The following is a 19,595-nucleotide window of genomic DNA, read 5'->3' on the forward strand; positions in this document are numbered from 1 at the left end:
ATGGAGCATAACTTCCCATTCTTGTGGTTTTACATGCTGTGAAGTTACTCTGGTTGTGCAATAATATATGAATATAGGAAATTTATGTTTGATTCATTTTGACTTTCCTATTTCTACACCTGCTCACTTCCTTTTATTTCTCATTGTCCTCATCCTCCTTTGTTGTGTGGTAGCCTCTGCATATCAGAGACAACATTTGGCTTTTTTTTTTTTCTTTCAGACTCGCTTATTTCACTTAGAATGATAGTTCCATCCATTTACTGGCAAATATCATAATTTCATTCTTCTTTATGGCTGAGTAATATTCTATTATGTATATATGAACCATATTTTCTTTATCCATTTATTTGTTGAAGAGCACCTATGTTGGTTGCATAGCTTAGCTATTGTGAATTGAGCTGTTTTAAACATTGATGTGGCTGTGTCACTTTAGTTGCAGATTTAATGTTCTTAGAATATTGTGTGGGCTCTCTCTCCTCCAGCCAGGAGGTCCTTGGAACAGGGTAGAGAGAGTGTGGCTGCGGAGTCACTAATAAAGACCTCCAGAGACCAGCAGGAAGCAGGTCTGATTTTATTGCGCAGTTACTATATATATATATATATATATATATATATATATATATATATATACACACACACACACACACACACACACACATACTCAGGCAGTAGCTAAGCAGATTACAGGCAGCCTTCAATGCAATGTCTGCTAACTGTCCTTGCAGTGACCAATCGAGGAGTGGGCCATGGAGCAAGCACTGAGACTGGAACACATGGCTCACGCCCAGGGCTGTGTCTTTTTCCTGCTGCTCACAAGCTGAGCACAAGGGGAGTGACCTGCCACTCAGACGTCCTTAACATATGCCATGTGTGCAGTACTCCATGCACTTGTCTCCACATCTCCCCCCTCTGACTGTGCTGCAAGGACTTCAGCCAGCATTTCTGTTTTTCATTTGGTGGCCTTTACATGGTTACATAAGCATCTCACAACACAAGAAAATATTATCACTATTTTGAACAGTAGGGCCAGGGTAATAGCATTATAAGGATTACTTAATTTGGCTATCAGGTTTTTCTAATGTCCAGTCAACCCCTGGAAAAAAGGAAGAAGTTGTCAAGATAGACACCTTAGTCTCATTGATTTTGACTATTGCCTTAGTAAGGTTATGCATAGTCATAACATATTTAGCATCCCAAGCTCCCTTAATATACTGAGAAAAATTAGAAGTGTCAAGTTACATTTTCAGATACAATATATTTTGTGACACAATACTATGGATTTCAGGGTCACAAGTGAGCTTTTGCAACATAAACAGAGTATCTAGTTGTTCCTGGTGGCCGTCTAGTTCTTGCTGAATGACTAAAATAGTGGCTCAAGACAGTTTAATTAAGTCATTTTGAATGGCAAAGGCTTCTGCCATGGCAGTAGACAAACTGTTTACTGTTTACAGTCTGAGCAGACTGGATACTCTGAATGAGCGAAGTAGCCACAGTGGCTGCGGTGGTGATGGCGGCTACCAGGGCAGTAATCCCAGCCTTGATGAGGCTAATTGCATGCTTTGTCTGACGTAGGATCTGATTCAGAAGATTCTTCATCTCCACGTCCCATGGACTCCTCTACTCTCTGAACAGGTTCACTGGAGGCCAGATTGCTGGGGGCATCCTGAGGATAAATATAGTTTTAGGTTTCATAGCAGGGGTTGGACAATTCATGAGCTAGCAGGATGTGGTGACTGCACAAGGGATCTCTGTATGAGTGACATTTATGTTATCAGTATTGTTGATTATTAGCACAGTACAAGGTGGTGTAACACAAGCTTGTGCTTAGTGGGTATGGGTATAATTTGGCACAAAAGCAAATCCATAGTCAGGGTCTAGACTCAGTATAGACCCACTCATCCAGCCAGCTGCTGCCCATTTGACAGGTCTGGCAGCTAGTAATATTGACGTGATATCCATCATGCCATACTGATTTCCTGCATACCGGTTGGTAATGGCTTGTCCCATGTAGCAGTTACTACAGTAGCCCATATGGTTTTGGTACACATCAGTTACATTCCAGGGGGCTATGCCCATCCAGGTGCATAGATGTTGTTCTTCCCCAGAGAAATTTTTCTTATCAAGGAGATAAGGTATGGCTGTGACACATATATTCCATGGGATGCTATTACTATCTGAGAGGGGCTTTCCAAAAAGTGTTGTTGGGCATGTTGGCAGCAAGGGTTTCTTGCATTTGCCATGGGGGAGTCTATGGCTATAGGTAGCATTAACTGTAACTCTAAGGTCAGTGAGAGACAGCCCAACATATGACTTATTATAGTTATCTACAATAGTTTCATTGGCAAGTGTAAAACAGAGGGGACTACTGGATTATGGTTTCATTATCTACCATGGAGAAACAAATGGGCAGAGTAGGTATGGAAATGCTGGTATCCCAGGGTATGATTACCTCCTAGATGGATGACTCAGGATCAATAAGGTTGGATTATTAGAGAAAAGCTTGGGTAAAGCCCCTTCCCAACTAGCCACTGCTAAAATGGTGGCCTAGTGACCAAAGCCCAATTTAACTCATGGGAGGCTTCACTGTTAGGAGTGAGCATTGCACACACTAGGACCATCATCATAGGCCCAGGGATGGGATTGCCACTCTGCAAAGAGACCACTCTGGTGGCTTATTCAACAAGACCTTTACTATCATAGGTTACTTTGCGTGAGGTCCATTTGCATTGTTGAGTCCATTGTTTGTGAGGTTTCTCCTCCAGAGTTAGCCCCTTCATCTTCTTGGTTGGTGGTTCTGGGTATCCAGGGCTTGACTTTCTGGCAGGCACCCAGATGGGGTGAGGCTTCTGTAACATATGTAAATCCTCCACCCATGGTTAGGAGGGGCCCCTGGACCATCCCATGCATTTGTTATGGAATCCTTCCATGAGACCATAGGTAGATGGAAGGACCCCATGAGGGGGGCCCAATACTTATGCCCAATGTTATTTCTTTATTTATACATGACAGCAGAATGCATGTCAATTCTTATTACATATATAGAACACAATATTTCATATCTCTGGTTGTATACATAGTATAGTCACATCAATTCATGTCTTCATACATGTACATTGGATAGTAAAGATCATCAGTTTCCACCATTATTAATTACCTCAAGCACCTTCCCTTTTCTTCCAACCCCTCTGCCCTATCTAGAGTTCATCTATTCCTTTCAGGCTCCCACTTCCTATATCACTATGAATCAGCCTCCTTATATCAAAGAAAACATTTGGCATTTGTTTTTTTGGGATTGGCTAACTTCACTTAGCATTATCTTCTCTAACTCCATCCATCTAACTCCATGCCATGATTTTATTCTCTTTTATTGCTGAACAATATTCCATTGTGTATATATTCCATATGGAATATGTACACAATGGAATATTATATATACACAATGTATATATTATTTCATACATATACACAATATATTCCATTGTGTTTATGTATAAAATAATATACACATTATTTTTTATCCATTCATCTATTGAAGGGCATCTATGTTGGTTCCACAGTTTAGCTACTGTTTGTGCTGCTATAAACATTGATGTGGTTGTGTCCCTGTAGTATGCTGTTTTTAAGTCCTTTGGGTATAGACCGATGAGAGGGACAGCTGAGTCAAATGGAGATTCTAAGCCCAGTTCTCCAAGGACTCTCCATACTGCACCAATTTGTGGTCCTACCAGCAGTAGATGAGTGTACCTTTTAACCCACATCCTCACCAACAATTATTGTTGCTTTATACATAATAGTGCCCAATGCTATTTCTGTAGAAAATTTTGAAATTGAAAGAAAATTTAAAGAAAATAAGATTCTTTTCAAGGCATTACGAGGGGACTTGGTATAGGTTCCCCCCCCCCCTTTGTAGCATGGTCTTTAATTCCTTGTGTGTTCTTTCTATGATGCCTTGATTCTAAGGGTTGTATGGGATCCCAGTTAAGTGCTGTATATGCCAATCATTGCAATATGCTTAAAATGTCTTGCTAGTATAGGGGGCCCATTGTCAGTTTTAATAGAGATGGGAACATCCACAATTCCAAAACATTTAAGTAGATGGGAGATAACCATTTTTGTGGTTTCTCCTGTAGAGGCTATGGCTACTACACAGCCTGAATAGACATCAATAATTACATTAATATATGTTAAATTTCCAAAAGGAGCAAAATGAGTGACATCCATTTGCCATAAAGCATTAGATCTTAACTCTTGGGGATTCTCTCCAGCAGGTTTTAAAGGTCCAATGGGGAGAAAAGATGCACTTTTTTTGCCATCTCTGACTAGCTGTCTGCAAGCCTCTTTAGTCCTGCTTTTATGCAACTGCCATGGCTAAGGTCAGCAGAGAGGTTTCAGCTGCTTTTGTCCCTATATTCTGGATGGCCCAAATCCAGTCATCCAGTGTGCCATTTTGTACTGGTGCCATTGCTGCTTTATGTTTCTTATTTATTCTGTCCCAGATCAATTCCTTGGCTAAGCCTGCCCTAGCTGTTTCATGAGACACCGTCCCTTCCACTGCCTTGTTTACCCTGTCAATAAACTGGGGCAAGTCCTCAGTGGCTTTCTGCCTTAACCCCTGTACAGAAACGTACCTCCCCCAGCTGGTAACTTCCTCCAGGCTCTCAGAGCACAGAGCCTCACCTAGTTGAAATAATTTGGTGGACCTGTAGCCTGTACTGCAGGGGAACTGTAGATTCCCTCTCCCTGCAAGCATTCAGCTGGGATGTTGACATTTGTGGTGTGGTTGTGATCTTCCTGCTCTTCACATTCATCATAGAAGAATGCCTTCATATTCAAAATGTTATGGGCTCAAGAGCCACTCTAGTCATGTCTTTCCAGTCTTGAGGGCAATTAAGTTCAAGTGATTTGAGCATTTGCTCTGTAAATGGCCCCCAGGGCCCATCTTCTTTTACTGCCTTCTTTAATTCCTTCAGGGTATCCATTACATGTGGATACTGAGTGGCAGGATGCTGTGGTGGGGGGCCGTGTTGACTGGGAAGGCTTGTACTCCCTTACCCCACTTTTCATCTCTTATCTTACATAGATCTTCAAAAGGATCTCTGGAATCCTGGAATGGGTTTCTGGGTGACCATGGCTTGGTCTGTCCAGCAGCCTGGTCATTTCTAAACTGTCATAGTCCCTTGCTGGCTTTGACATTACCTCATAAGAAGGCAGTTGCCATTGACTTAGGGAAGGATATAATCTTTGCTGGTCAGTAGAAGGTGCACCTGCACCATTTGTGGTCACCTCTTCATGCACCATGAAGGGTAGTGATACTATTTTCTACCTCTCTCCCTCCTGCATCTGTTGTGGTTGCTTGATTTGAAGTAGATTCTTGCTTCCACTTTCCTGTGCCAGCTACAGTTGCTTGCTTTAAGGTAGATTTTTGTCCCCACTTTTTTCTACTTGTCTTTTACAGACTCATCTTCCCTCAGGGCTATCATTATATGACAAGGATCTGTTGCAGGGCCCCCTAAACTTTGCTGAATGACTGTAACAATAGAAAAAAATATAGTGGTAAAGTATACCCTGTTTCATTTCAGCTTGCTGCACATTTGCCATTATCTTGTCCCACATCCTAGAATCAAAAACATCAGCAGCACTTATCCATGGACTGGTTTCAATCACAATGTCGCAGAACCTCTGGGCTTCTCTCTTATTCAGGGTTAAACCTCTAGTATCTAAGAGAGTGCACAGCACTTGCATATGAAAGTCTTTGGTGGAACTAGGTAGGTTCCCATTTCCCCTCCTCACTGCTCTGTGAGGGGCCACACCCTGTTGTGTAAGCTCACCTCAGGTCCCTGTTCAGGCACCAGCTGCGTGGGCTCTCTCTTGTTCAGCCAGGAGGTCAATGGAACAGGATAGAGGAGAGTGTGACTATGGAGTCACTAATCAAGACCTCCGGAGACCAAGCAGGAAGCAGGTGTGATTTTATTGCGTAGTTACCATGTATATATACTCAGGCAGTAGCTGAGCAGATTTTAGGCAGCCACCAATGCAATATCTGCTAACTATCCTTGCAGTGACCAATCGAGGAGTGGGCCATGGAGCATACACAAGGGACTTCAACACATGCCTCATGCCTAGAGCTGTGCCTACAGGGTAAGCAGCCTGCTGCTCACACACCTAGCATGAGGGGAGTGGCCGGCCACTGAGATGCCCTTACTGTATGCCATGTATGCAGTACTCCATGCACTTGTCCCCACAGGTATAAACAGTGAATTGTGTTAGCTGGATCAAATGGGGATTCCATTCCAAGTTTTCTGAGGAATCTCCATACTGCTTTCCAGAGTGGTTGCACCAATTTGCAGTTCCACCATTAATGTTTAGTGTACCTTTTCCCCCCACATCCTTGCCAACATTTATTGTTATTTGTATTATTGATAATCGCCATTCTGATTGGAGTGAGATGAAATCTCAGTATAGTATTAATTTACATTTCTCTAATAGCTAGAGATGTTGAACATTTTTTCACATATTTCTTGACTGATTATATTTCTTTTTCTATGAAGCAATTGTTCAGCTCTGTTCTCATTTATTGATTGGGTTATTTGTTTGTTTGTTTGTTTTGGTGTTAAGTTTTTTGAACTATTTATGTTCCTTGAGATTAATGCTGTATCTGAGGTGCCAGTGCCAAAATTTTCTCCTATTCTGTAGGATCTCTGTTCAACTTCTTGATGTTCTCTTTGCTGTGAAGAAGCTTTTTAGTTTGATATAATCCCATTTATTGATTCTTGATTTTACTTCTTGCACTTCAGGAGTCTTGATGAGGAATTTGTTTCCTAAGCTGGTATAATTTAGAGTTGGGCTTACTTTTTTATTCCAGTGGGCCAAGATCTCTAGTAATGCCTAGGTTCTTGATCCACTTGAGTTGAGTTTTGTGCAGGATTAGAGATAGCAGTTTAACTTAATTTTCCTACAAGAAGTTTTCCAATTTTGCCAATACCACTTGCAAAGAGGGTATCTTTTCTAAAATGTTAGTTTATGGTGCCTTGTCTAGTATGAGAGAACTGTATATGTGGCTGTATCTGTTTGTCTTCTATTCTCTACCATTGGTCTTCATGTCTGTTTTGGTTCTGACAGCATGCTGTTTTGTTACTATAGCTCTGTAGTATACTTTAAGGTCTGGTATTGTGATATCTCCTGCTTCATTCTTCTTGCTGAGAATTATTTTTCTATTATGGAACTCTTATTTTTTCAAATGAATTTCACGACTGCTTTTTCTGTTTCTATGAAGAACATTATTGAAATTATAATATGTATTGCACTAATTAGGCATAATGCTTTTGGTAATATAGCCATTATGACAGTATTAGCTCTGCCTATCCAAGAACGTGGGGGGAAATCTTTCCACATTCAAAGGTCTTATTCAATTTCTTTCTTTAGTCTTTTATACTTTTCATTGTAGAGGTTTTTCTTTTGTCAGATTGATTTTCAAATATTTTTGAGACCATTATGAATGGGATGGTTTTCCTAATTTTTATTTAAGTTAACTCATCACTGATATATAGGAGCACTATTTATTTATGAATGTTAATTTTATATCCTTCTGTTTTCTGAATTAATTTCTGAGAGATGTTTTCTGGTGTAATTTTTAGGATCTTCTACATATAAAATTATGTCAGTGGCAAACAGAGGTGGTTTGAGTGCTTCTTTTTCTATTCGTATTCCTTTAATTCTTTCTTCTAATTGCTCTGGTTAGAGTTTCAAAGACAATGTTGAATAAAAGTGGTGAGATGGCATCCCTGTCTTGTTTCAGTTTATAGAGGGAATGCTGTCAGTTTTTCTTTACTTAGAATGGTGTTAGTGTTGTGTTTTGCATATATAGTTTTGAAAATGTTCAGGTATGTTCCCACTATCGCTAGTTTTCTAGTGTTTTGAATATGAATTGATTCTGAATCTTGTCAAATGCTTTCTCTGTATATATTGAGATAATAAAGTGGTTCCTGACTTTAGGTCTATTGACATGATGAATAATGTTTATGGATTTCCATATGTTGAACCAACCTTTCATCCTTGGGATGAACCTCACTTGATCATGGTGCATTATCTTTTTAATATATGTTTAATGTTATTTGTCAGTATTTTATTAAGAATTTTTGCATCTATGTTTACCAGGAATATTAACCTGAAGTTTTCTTTCCTTGATGTGTCTTTGTCGAGTTTTGGTATCCAGGTGATACCAGCCTCATATAATGAGTTTTGAAGGGTTCCCTCCTTTTCTATTTCATGGAAAAATTTGAGGTGCATTGGTGTTAGTTTCTTCTTTGAAGATCTGTTCAAACTAGGCTGAGAATCCATCTGTCTTGGGCTTTTCTTTGTTGGTCAGCTTTTGATGACATCTTAAATTTCATTGTTTAAAATGAGCTGTTTGAATTTTCTATGTCTTTCTGATTCAGTTTGGGTAGATCATATGTGTCTCAAAATTTGTCAATGTCTTCAATACTTTCTATTTTATTAAAGTCTATATTTTCAAAACAGTTTCTGATTATCTTCTGCAATTCAGTAGTGTCCATTGTAATATTTCCTTTTTCATGATGAATTTTTATAATTTGAGTTTTCTCTCTCCTTCTCTTGGTTAGCTTGGCTAAGCGGTTAAAATATTTATCTCTTTTTTCAAAGGACCAAACTTTTGCTTTTTCAATGTGTAAAATTGTTTTTGTTTTAATTTCATTTATTTTATTTCTTATTTAATTAGTTTTTGTCTTGCACTGTGTTTGGTGTTGATTTTTTCTTTATTTTCTAGGGCTTCCAATGTAATATTAAGTTATTTATTTTGTGACTTTCTATTCTTTTAATGAATGAACTTTCCTCTTAGCACTGCCTTCACAGTGTCCCAGAGTTTTTGATATGTTGTATTACTATTCTCATTTACCTCTTAAGTGTTTTTTTTTTATTTCATTTCTGATTTCTTATACTATCCATTTGTGACTCAAAGGTGAAATATTTTCTCTCCAGGTGTTAGAGTAACTTCTTTTTTAAATCATTGATTTCTTATTTTATTCCATTCTCATTCATCAACCATGGGGTACCAGAGTGTGAGATATTCAGTGATATTTTTGAGCCCCACAAAGGAGTACAAATTCAGACAATACCTCACTTTTAAAGATGGCACCAAGCTACCCCAGCCTGGACTTTGGGGCTAGTGGGGAAATGATTTGACATTCTTTTCCAGTACAAATCTACTGTGGAGACTCTAGGCTGCTCCCTAACTGTCCTCAAGCCTGTGTTGGCTGTGAATCTTTTTAGCAGCTATGACGCTGACATAGCTTGGAACTTCCCTCATTATTGCTCTGCAAAGGGGAGTTTCACCTTCTCTTCCTGGAGTGCAGCTAAGAAAATACTAGGGGGCTTTGTTTCTCTTTCTTTTGTACTGTTTTTTTTTTTTTTTTGAAGTGTGGAGCACAGATGAATTTTACAAAATAATGGGTTTCCCTGTGGCATATTCATACATGTGTATAACATAATATGAGCAAATTCACTCCTAATGCCCTAATACCTCTCTGTACCCTCTTTTCTCCCTCTCTTTTTCCCTCTCTCCCTTTCACTTTCATGATCCCTAGGTTTTTCCCCCTGTCTATTTTCCACATACAGAAGAAAACATTATTTGTCTCTCTGAGTTTTTTTTGGCCTATTTTGCTTGACATCATGATCTCCAGCTACATTCTTCTTCCTGAGCATGGTGTACTTTCATTCTTCTATATGGCTGAATACAATTTCCATTGTGTAAATGTAGCACATTTTCTTTATCCATTCATCATTTGAGAGACCTTACAAAGTTCACTAATGCAGAGGGACAGGGGTCATCATCCTGAGGAGCAATAGTGGACACAAGTATGTCTTGTACATTCTTTATTTGTGACCATGTAACTTTTTTGTGTGTGTGGGGGGGAAGAGTTACCTGGGATTGAACTCAGGGACACTCAACCACTGAGCCACATCCCCAGCCCTATTTTGTATTTTATTTAGAGGCAGGGTCTCACTGAGTTGCTTAGTGTCTCACTTTTGTGAGGCTGGCTTTGAACTAGGGATCATCCTGCCTCAGCCTCCAAAGCCTCTGAGATTATAGGTATGTGCCACTGTGCCTGGTGTGACCATTTAATTTTAAGGGTGAGACCCTTAGCCTTTCACCTCAAAGTCCAACCACATTTTTCAAGGGTGATTTATAACTTCAAATTTCTTCTTTGGGCATCTGAAGGAGAGAGAGCTCAAATTGCTCCTTCCCCTGTTTTTCTTGTACCAGGAGCCACCCATCACCTTGGATGGCAGCTATGGACGGGGTGGGAGGTGGGGATCAGCAGCATCAAGGAAGCAGCAGAGAAGGGGCTTCCAGCAGTGCAGCATGGACATTTAGGGGGAGTCACAGAGGACTGTCCTTGGGAGGGGGACCATGGGGAGCCAAGAAGGAAGAGATCCAGTTACCTTTCTCATCAATGCACTCACCACATGGTGGACACTGTGAACAGGCTCATCCAGCTCTTGTGTGGCCCTCTGCCCTCTTGACTCTCACACTAGCACTCAGCAATGGACACTCAGCACCTCATGGAACTACACACCTCCCAGCAGGGTCCTTCCTCAAATCACATTCCCACACAGTGCACTGGCAAAGAGCCAATACCAGATTCCAATGGTAGGATGATTCTGCAGCTGGGGCAAAGCTAGGAACTGGTATTCCAATATGCATTCTTGGAGTTGGGACAGAAGCAACTGTAAGCTGGTGAGTGTTAGAGCTCTCTGAAAAAGCCACAGAGAGCTGCACAAAACAGTGCACCATAAAGCTAGCAGTTCAGAGAGCTGTGCAACATGTCAGAGCCATTGGGGTGAGGCATGAGAAGTCATAGGTCAAGCCCCAGGGACTTTGCATCTGACTTCAGAACATCCTTTCCTCATCTCCACTGTATGGTCAATGGGAGAGTTAATCTCACTGATGAGCAACATAAGGATCACCCCAACATAACTGTGGGAACTGCACCTGGAAAGACACCAGAAATTGAGGATTTTTCAGGAACACAGTTCCTAGAGAGAACTCCTGGGCAAGTGCCTTGCTTGGGGTCCCTGCAGAGCACACAAGCCAATGTTGTGGGGGATTTCACAGGTGTGTGAATGTCACTAGATCCTAGACCAGGGAGAGCCACAGAGGAACTCATGGTTGAGTACTTTTTGGCTGAATAAATTGTTCACATCTGTTTGTGGGGATATTGAGGCACCAGAAAATTTAAAACATATATAAGATATTTATATTTTGGTATGCCTTGGCCTCATTATCTACAATATTTTCATTTCAACCTAATGGCCTCCTTTAGGATTTCTTGCAGGACATTTCTAGAGGTAGTGCCCTACTCAGCTTTTATTATCTGAAAATATCTTCATTTCTCATTTATGTTGAAATTCTATCCCTGTGCCAGGGATAGAATTCTTGGTACCTTTTCCACTCAACACTTTAGATCAATCATCTTACTGCCTCTGATTCCCATCATTGAGAACTTAATAAAAACCTTAGGAAGCTCTCCTGTGTCTGGTGGACAGGCTTCTCTTTCTGATTCAGTATTTTCTCTTTTACTTTAGCTTTGGCTGATTGGTTTCCAGTGGCCTCAGTGTGGGTCTGCTCACCTTGATGGTCCCTGGAGTTTATTCAGTATCTTGGATTAGAACATTCAAATACTTGATCATATTCAAGATTGTGGAGGTCATTTCTCTTTCAAATAAGCTTTTATTATTATTTTGTACCTCTGAGATTCTCATGTTTGTCAATGCCCTTTCTGACATCTTGAATGGATTTATGTTCTTTTTAATATTCCTTTTTATCTCCTGAATTGCAGACTCAGCAATGTCAATGGGTCCTGCTCCACATTTTGTGATTTTTTTCAACTCCCTGTTCAAACCTGTTGTGGAATCTCCAGTGAACTTCTGAGTTAATTGAGCCTATCAGCTCCCAAATTTCTGTTTTTTTAATACATTCTCTTTCTTTGTTGATGTTCTCAATTTGCTGATCATATTCTAGATTTTCTTTCCATTTCATCCCAATTTTCCTGGAGCATGTTGGAGACAGCTGCTTCACAGTGCTGGTCTCTTTTCAGGTGGGGCCCAATAGATCACTGGGGTCCTGAGGAGGAGGAAGAGGCAGGAGGTTAAGAGCTAGGGAAGGACATGGGATGGGGAGGCAAGAGGAGGGAGAAACAGGAGGATGGGAAACAAGGGGAAGCAGCCCAGGAAGCCCCCTGGGTGTGGAGAGCAGGGAACAGCCTCCTAAGGAAACAGCTCTCACGAGGAGCCCTGGGTGGAGGCCCAGTGACAGCGAATTTGGGCTTCTGATGGTCACAACCATAACATGATAGATTTCTGTTGCTGTGAGCACTAGGTGTGCAGTCCTTAGTCACAGCAGCATTAGAAACTTACACAAGGTGGTTGTACTGTGGGGAGATAGGTGAGGGGCTTCAGCAATGTTTCATTTCTTACTTGAGCTGCGTGTTCATTGCGGTATGCACCATGATCACTCCAGGCTGAAGGAGGGAACCCCATCATGAGCTGGAAACTCTGTGGAACAGGGAAGCTGAGCCAAGACTCATGTCAAATACATTTCCCACTAGTTGTATTCATACTTCCCCAAAACTCAGGAAACCCAAGAGGCACAGGAGGTCCACAAATGTCATGGTCCATAAGGGCTAATGAGCTTGTGGTCAGAAAGGGAAGAGCAACAAATAGCTGGTGACACATGAGAGCTCAGGGGAGGGCTCAGGCCCTCAAGTCCCCTCCCTCCACCTTGCTCAGGGCTCTGGGCCTCAGGGGCAGGTGTCTCACAGTGTGGAGGCGCAGGCCAGGGGAGGCTCAGTGTGAGGACACACGCCCTGTGCTGAGCTCAAGGCCACTCTGTGGGCACTCAGTCAGTGACAGGCTTTGCTGATACCACGTGATAAACCAAGAGGATCCCCCAGGATGAACAGTGACCACCCTGTGTCTCCCCCAGGAGCGGCTGCACAGGAGCTGCAGGTGATCCAGCCTGAGAAGTCAGTGTCTGTCGCTGCTGGAGAGTCGGCCACTCTGCACTGCACTGTGACCTCCCTGCTCCCCGTGGGACCCACCCAGTGGTTTAAGGGGGCAGGGCCAGGCCGGGAGTTGATCTACAGCTACAAAGAAGGCCACTTCCCCCGAGTCACAAATCTCTCAGATGCCACAAAGAGGGACAACAGGGACTTTTCCATCCGCATCAGTAATGTCACCCCAGCAGACGCCGGCACCTACTACTGTGTGAAGTTCCAGAAATCGACCCCTGTTGATAAGGAGTATAAGTCTGGACCAGGCACCGAGTTGTCTGTGCGAGGTGAGTGCAGCTGCCTCCTCCTCCCTGGGGTGGGACAGGAGGTCAGGGGTCACGCCCTCCATCCTGGGGGCCACAGCTGAGAAGCAGGAGCAGCACTGGGTGCTCATGTCATGACCTGCTGCCACTCCTTCTGCAGGTCAGGGAGGCAGAGGCCTATGGAGGCCATGCTATTTGGTCCAGGCTCCATGGCTGGCAAATGGGGGGCATCTGCACCCCTCACCTGCCTGCTCCACAGCCCTGACCTTTTCCAGTCTGGCCCAGCCCTGTGGCTCCCCAGCTGAGGGCTCTGAGGGTTTGGGGGACTTGCCAATCACAGAGCCAGACCAAGTGTGCTGCCTTCAGAGAGCACTGCCCTGTGGGGGTGAGTCCTCTTTATACCACAATAACAAAGGCCCTCTGTGTTTCAAACTTCACTGTGGATTGTCTGCAACAGCTGGGAGCAGAGCAGGTAAAGTTCTCCTCCCACAGGCTACTGTTCCTGTCCCTCCCTAAGGACCTGGCCCTCCAGAGCAGGGAGGGGGCAGGGCATGCTTTCCTTCCTTCCTCCCCTGGAACAGCACCTGGGAGGATTCTGACAGGCTCAGGTTCCCTGTAGACCTGGGGCCCTGGTGGAGGAGCTGCCAAGAGGTGGGGCCTTTGCCCTGGGTCTGCCTGGAAATCCCTGTGTCTCAGGGACCAGCCCTCACAGGCCCTGCAGGGTAGGAGCAGAGCTGGGTCACTCACCAGGCAATAGTCTCCATGTATGTGACACAGGGGTCCCAGTTCAGGAAGCACAGGTCCTCTCTGTGTGTTTCCTACAAGAAGCTCTGCATACTCTCCCTAAGCCATGAGGCTGAGGTGGTCAGCACACATGGACCTTCACACCTGTGCCCACCCCTGTTGACCTGGGGAGCTGGAGGCCCAGGCAGGCCCTCTCTCACACAGCACATTAATGCCAGGAGGGGACAGAGCCCAACCTGACTCCAGCCCAGGCTCCTGCTGCCCTGGGAACAGACACTGTCCCCACAGAGGAGCCAGGGCACAGGAGGGGCTCAATACAGACCCTGACCTGACCCACTGGGCAGGGAGCACTGATGTACTTCCTCAGGTAAAGCTGGTCCCCCATGAAGGAGAGCGTGGGAGCCTTCTCAGGTGTGGGTGTTTCAGAACAGCACGTGCTGGGCTCCCCCTCCATCTCCCAAGGTTCAGGAAGCCCTCACAATCACACCCTGAAGCCCACACTGACTGGAGAACTTCTCCTGAATGTCAGCCATAATCTCTTTCTATAGGGAGATTCCCCAGAAGACACACAGAGCTGCTCTGTTGTTTGAACAAGTAGAAAATACTTCTTCGTGTGGGGATGTTGCAGTTGTTCTTACTGTTGTGGTGGATGGGGTCGGGGGCTCCCAACTTGCTGTGCGGAGTTATCATGTGGGAAACTGAAGACAAAAACTTCCAGACCCAGGGTTCACCTAGAAATTTTGCATTAAAAGGTCTGACTTGAGTCTGGGAATCTGAGTAATTAAAAATAGTTACACCAGAAGGTTTTAATACACAGCAAAGGCTGACAAGCCCTGAGTTAGATGCCTCGAAGACATAGGGAAAGTTCTGACGTACTTCCTCAGGTTATGCTGGTCCCCCATGAAGGAGAGCATGGGAGCCTTCTCAGGTGTGGATGTTTCAGAACAGCACGTGCTGGGCTTAGCTCCCTGGGGCCTGTGGCAGGGTCTCCCGTCTGGCACTTGTCACTCCACTTTCTGGAAATAGTTTCTCTAAAGGAAACCCCTGCGATGCTGTTCATGATGTGAGAAGCACTTTTGCACCTTGTTTCCTGTGGGGACTCTTAAGAACACAGGGAGAGGATGAGGACGCAGCTCAGTGGTGGTTCCTGCTGAGCATGCCTGAGGCCCTGGGTAGACTCTCAGTACCTGGGGGAGGGGAGCAGGAAAACAGGTGGTGCACCATCATTAGGGAGTTTCTGCTTCTCCTCTCACTGGGGTTCTCCTGGCAGCTCCAGGAACAGGATGGAAACTGTTCCTGGGGTCCTCACTGCATTTGTTGCTAAACAATGAGTGTGTGGTTTCAGAAGGTGTGACAATAGCAGCCACAAGTGTCATTTATTAGGCACCTACTGCACACCAAAATCATCCCTTGCTTTCACCCTCATTATGCAGAGTGATGCTTTTAATCACTCTACAGAAGGGGACACTGAGGCTCAGCAGAAAAAGGACAGGCATTGTATTAATGGTCCTGCGTATCTTAGAGGAGTCTGCTCTATCCCCTCTTCCCCAGCCTGGTACCTTGGACAGCCACACTCCTTTCTGAGCCTTGTCCCATAATGGCCTCTCACTAGGACTCCCTCACAGGGCAGGTGGGGATTCAAGAGCTGGGGGGCTCCGAGGGCTCAGGCTAGCATTAGGATGCTGAGCATCTCTTGATAAGTGACCAACAGGGTCACTGACTAGAGTCCCTAACCTCTATAGGGACTTCCAGGCTCCTGGGTCCTGGGTGACTCCACTTCTTCAGTGATACCCTCCATATGGTGCCCTCCCAGTGTTCAATGCGTGTCAGGCAGGGAGGTCAACATTTGCTGATACAAACCTTCATGATATTTGCTGCCTGTCGACAGCTGTAGAAAGTGCTGGGTGGTGATGAGCAATCTAGAGACACCAAAGGACCTGTCCACAGGCAAGCAGCCACCTGATGTCTCACATGAGTGCCTCAGGACCTGCTCAGGGACCTGAGTCTGCATATCTTGAAACTAGTCATTAGTTATGAACTTATTCCTGTAACTTCCTCAGCACTCAGTGACCTGTGTTTCTAATATAAAAGTGACCAAGGAAGCCCTGATTCAGAGAAGCAGCTCTTCATCCTCTCCTCCTCAAACTCAGGCCTTGTCCCAGATTAAACTGATGGTATATTTCTTTAAAGGAAAACAATTGGGCTGAATTCATATCTAACTATGGAAGAGGATGGATCTGGGTTTCTCAGGTTTGTTAGTTTAGTTTAGTTTTGTTTTTATACTGGGCATTCACCCCAAGTTTGCTTTACCACTGAGCTATGTCTCTAGCCCTTTATATTTTTTTTATTTTGAGGCTGGTTCTTGCTAAGTCTCCCAGGTTGGCCTTGAACTTGCAATCCTCCTGCTCAGCCTCCCCAGTTGCTGGGCTATAGGTGTAGGCCAACATGCCCAGGTCTTTGCTCATTTTCCAGAAGCATCACCAGAGTGTTCCAAAGCCAACTGTGCCCAATGTGGCCTGGGAAGACATATGCCAACCACCCCATTCCACTGATGTGGCACTAGGCCACATTGCAGCATGGACAGCTTTGTAACTGTGTTCCTAATGGTATCCTAGTGCCATTTGTCACCTGCATTTCTTTCTATAAATGGTCACCCTCATTGGTAAAGTTTCCAGGGTAGGCAAGCAGAAACAGAAATTTTAAAATATATTAAAAAGAGTGAGACATGTCCACAGGTTCCACTCTGAGCCCAGATTCATAGCAATGCCCTGGTGCTGAGAGGAAGGCTCTGACCTCAGGCCTGGAGCAGCCATGGGCTGATGGTCTTCACTGTCTGGCTGGACAGTTGCGCTTGCCTAGAGACAGGAGGGTAGGGACACCACAAAGGGATGAGCACAGCACCCAGAGAGCTTTATTAGGAGGATTAATAAATGAAATCTTCCTTCCCTCTACCTAATCTAATCTGTTGCCCACTGGGATAATTCTTAGGGCTCCACAGCTAGCCAAGGAGCCTCGTGGGAGGTGACCTGTAATACCTCTAATACCCAGGCTTCATGTAAGGGACTAAGCATGGGGAAGCCACCCCATCTTATGTGGTACACACCAGAACGTCTAGGTTTTGCTCTGTCCTGTCCTGATGATGCTTTGGCAGCTGTGGGGATCTTGGGTGGTGGTGAGTTTTTGGAGTATCTAAGTCCCAGAGAGCCAAGAAATCACTCAAGAAGTTTTTTGAGTTCTTTATATATCCTGGAGATTAATGCTCTATCTGATGTGTGTGCAATAAAGAGTTTCATGATATGTAACTCAAAGCCACGAGGGGCAGATGTTTGCCTCCAAAGCCATGAGGCAGTTTATGGTCCTTGTGAGTGGTCTAGACTCCAATAGGAATTAGGCTTTGCTTGATTGAAGGGGTATGTGTTGGGTTTTTAAAAATTTGTAGTTGTTCTTTCTGGATATACATGACACTAGAGTGCATTTTGACATATTATACAAACATGGAGTGTGACCTCCCATTCTTGTGGCTGTATCATATATGAACATGGGAAGCTTATGGCCAATTCATTCTACTATCTACCCTATTCCCACCCCTGCTCCCTTCCCTTAATTCAAATCCAGTGAACTTCATACTCCCCATTCCTACTCTCCTGTGTTATTGGTTAGCATCCAGAGAGAATATTTGGCCTTTGGTTTCTTGGGATTGGTTTATTTCACCTAGTATGATAATCTCCAGTTCCATCAATTTACTGGAAAATGCCATAATTTTATTCTTCTTTATGACGGAGTAATATCACATTATGTATATATTTTTATATTTTTTTCTTTATCTACTTTTCTCTTGAGGGGCATCTAGGTTGGTTCCCTAGCTTAGCTATTGTGAATTGAGCTGCTATAAACACTGATGTGGCCTTGTCACTATAGTATGCTGATTTTAAGTCCTCTGGTATATATTAAGAGTGGGATAACTCAGTCAGATGGTAGTTCCATTCCAAATTTTCTAAGGAATCTCCATATGGCTTTCGAGGGGGGTTGCCCCAATTTGCAGTCCTACCAGCAATGTATGAGTGTGCCTTTTCCCCACATCCTCACCAACATTCATTGTTACTGGTATTCTTTATAATTGTCTTCTTGACTGGAGTGAGATGGAGTCTCAATGTAGCTTTAATTTGCATTTCCCAAATTGCTAGTGATGTTGAACATTTTTTCATATATATTTTTTGACCATTGTATTTCTTCTAACATGAAGTGCCTGTTCAGTTCACTCATTTATTCATCTATTGTTTGGGTTTTTTAGAATTTCCTTTTTTGTGTGGTGTGTGTTAATTTTTTTAGTTCTTTGTATATCCTGGAGATTAATGATATATCTGAGGTGCAGTTGGCAGAGATTTTTCTCTCATTCTGTAGGCTTTCTGTTCACATTCTTGATCATTTCTTTTGCTGTGAAGCTTTTGCGTTTGATTCCATCCCGTTTGTTGATTCTTGGTTTTACTTCTTGCACTTTAGGGGTCTTTTTTTTGTTCTAAATAATTATACATGACAGCAGAATGCATTTCAACTCATTGTGCACAAATGGAGCACAACTTCTCATTTCATTGACTGTATATGATGCAGAGTCACACTGTTCATGCAATCATACATGTGCATAGGGTAATAATGTCCATCTCATTCCCCCATCCTTCCTACCCCCACACCTCTTCCTCTTTCCTCATTCCCCTCTGCCCAATCCAGAGTTTCTCTATTCTTCACTAGCCCCTCACCTATTATGGATCAGCATCCACATAAAAAAGAATATTCATCTTTGGATTTTTGGAATTGGCTTATTTCACTTAGCATGATAGACTACATTCATTTACCTGCAAATACCATAATCTCATTTATTTTCTTAATTTTTAATTTTTTTATTTGTTTTATGTAGTTACACATGACAGTAGAATACATTTATGCACTTTGATATACATAGGGGTATAATCTCTCATTTTTCTGAGTGACATGTTGTAGAATCACTTTGGTCATGAAGTCATACATATACATATAATAATAATGATAATAATAGTGTATGTTTCATTCTACTCTACTTCCTATTCCCACATCCCCTTTCTTCTCTTCCCCTCCCTTCACTTCCCTCTACATAATCTAAGGTAACTCTATTCTTCTTTAGTGCCCCCCCCCACCTTATCATGAATTAGCATCCACATATCAAAGAAAATATTCGGCCTCTGGTTTTTGGAGGTTGGCTTATTTCGCTTAGCATGATATTTTTTTAAAAGGCTGGGTAGTATCCTCTTATGTATATATATCACATTTTCTTTACCCATTTATCTGTTGAATGGCAGGCATCTAGGTTGGTTCCATAGTTTAGCTATTGTGAATTGAGCTGCTATAAACATTGATGTGTTTACTGTGCTACTGTAGTATGCTGGTTTTTAAGGCATTTGGGTATAAAGTTGTTTTTGAGTACAATCAAAAATTTTAATAATTTTTGTGGTTGAGTATGGAAGCTTGGTAATGTGGCCACAAAGTATCA

At 43.1% G+C, this 19,595-nt stretch overlaps 1 protein-coding gene across 4 annotated transcripts in view; it reads left to right on the plus strand.

Moving 5' to 3' along the window:
* The window catches only part of LOC124085500 (signal-regulatory protein beta-1), a 93,140-nt gene that overhangs the window by 49,598 nt on the left and 23,947 nt on the right, over window positions 1-19,595 (plus strand). For all 4 annotated transcript variants that reach the window (XR_009225803.1, XR_009225802.1, XM_058575475.1 and 1 more), the window contains exon 3: window positions 13,001-13,354. Coding sequence is in view for 2 of the 4 variants with exons in the window: in XM_058575475.1 (XP_058431458.1) it covers window positions 13,001-13,354 (354 nt within the window). In the remaining 2 variants the exon portion in view is untranslated. The remainder of the gene's footprint in view (window positions 1-13,000; window positions 13,355-19,595) is intronic.

This window comes from Marmota monax, unplaced genomic scaffold (assembly GCF_021218885.2).
Source record: "Marmota monax isolate L192 unplaced genomic scaffold, Marmota_monax_Labrador192_F-V1.1 WCK01_AAM20220418_F8-fsc00014, whole genome shotgun sequence".
Lineage (NCBI taxonomy): Eukaryota > Metazoa > Chordata > Mammalia > Rodentia > Sciuridae > Marmota > Marmota monax.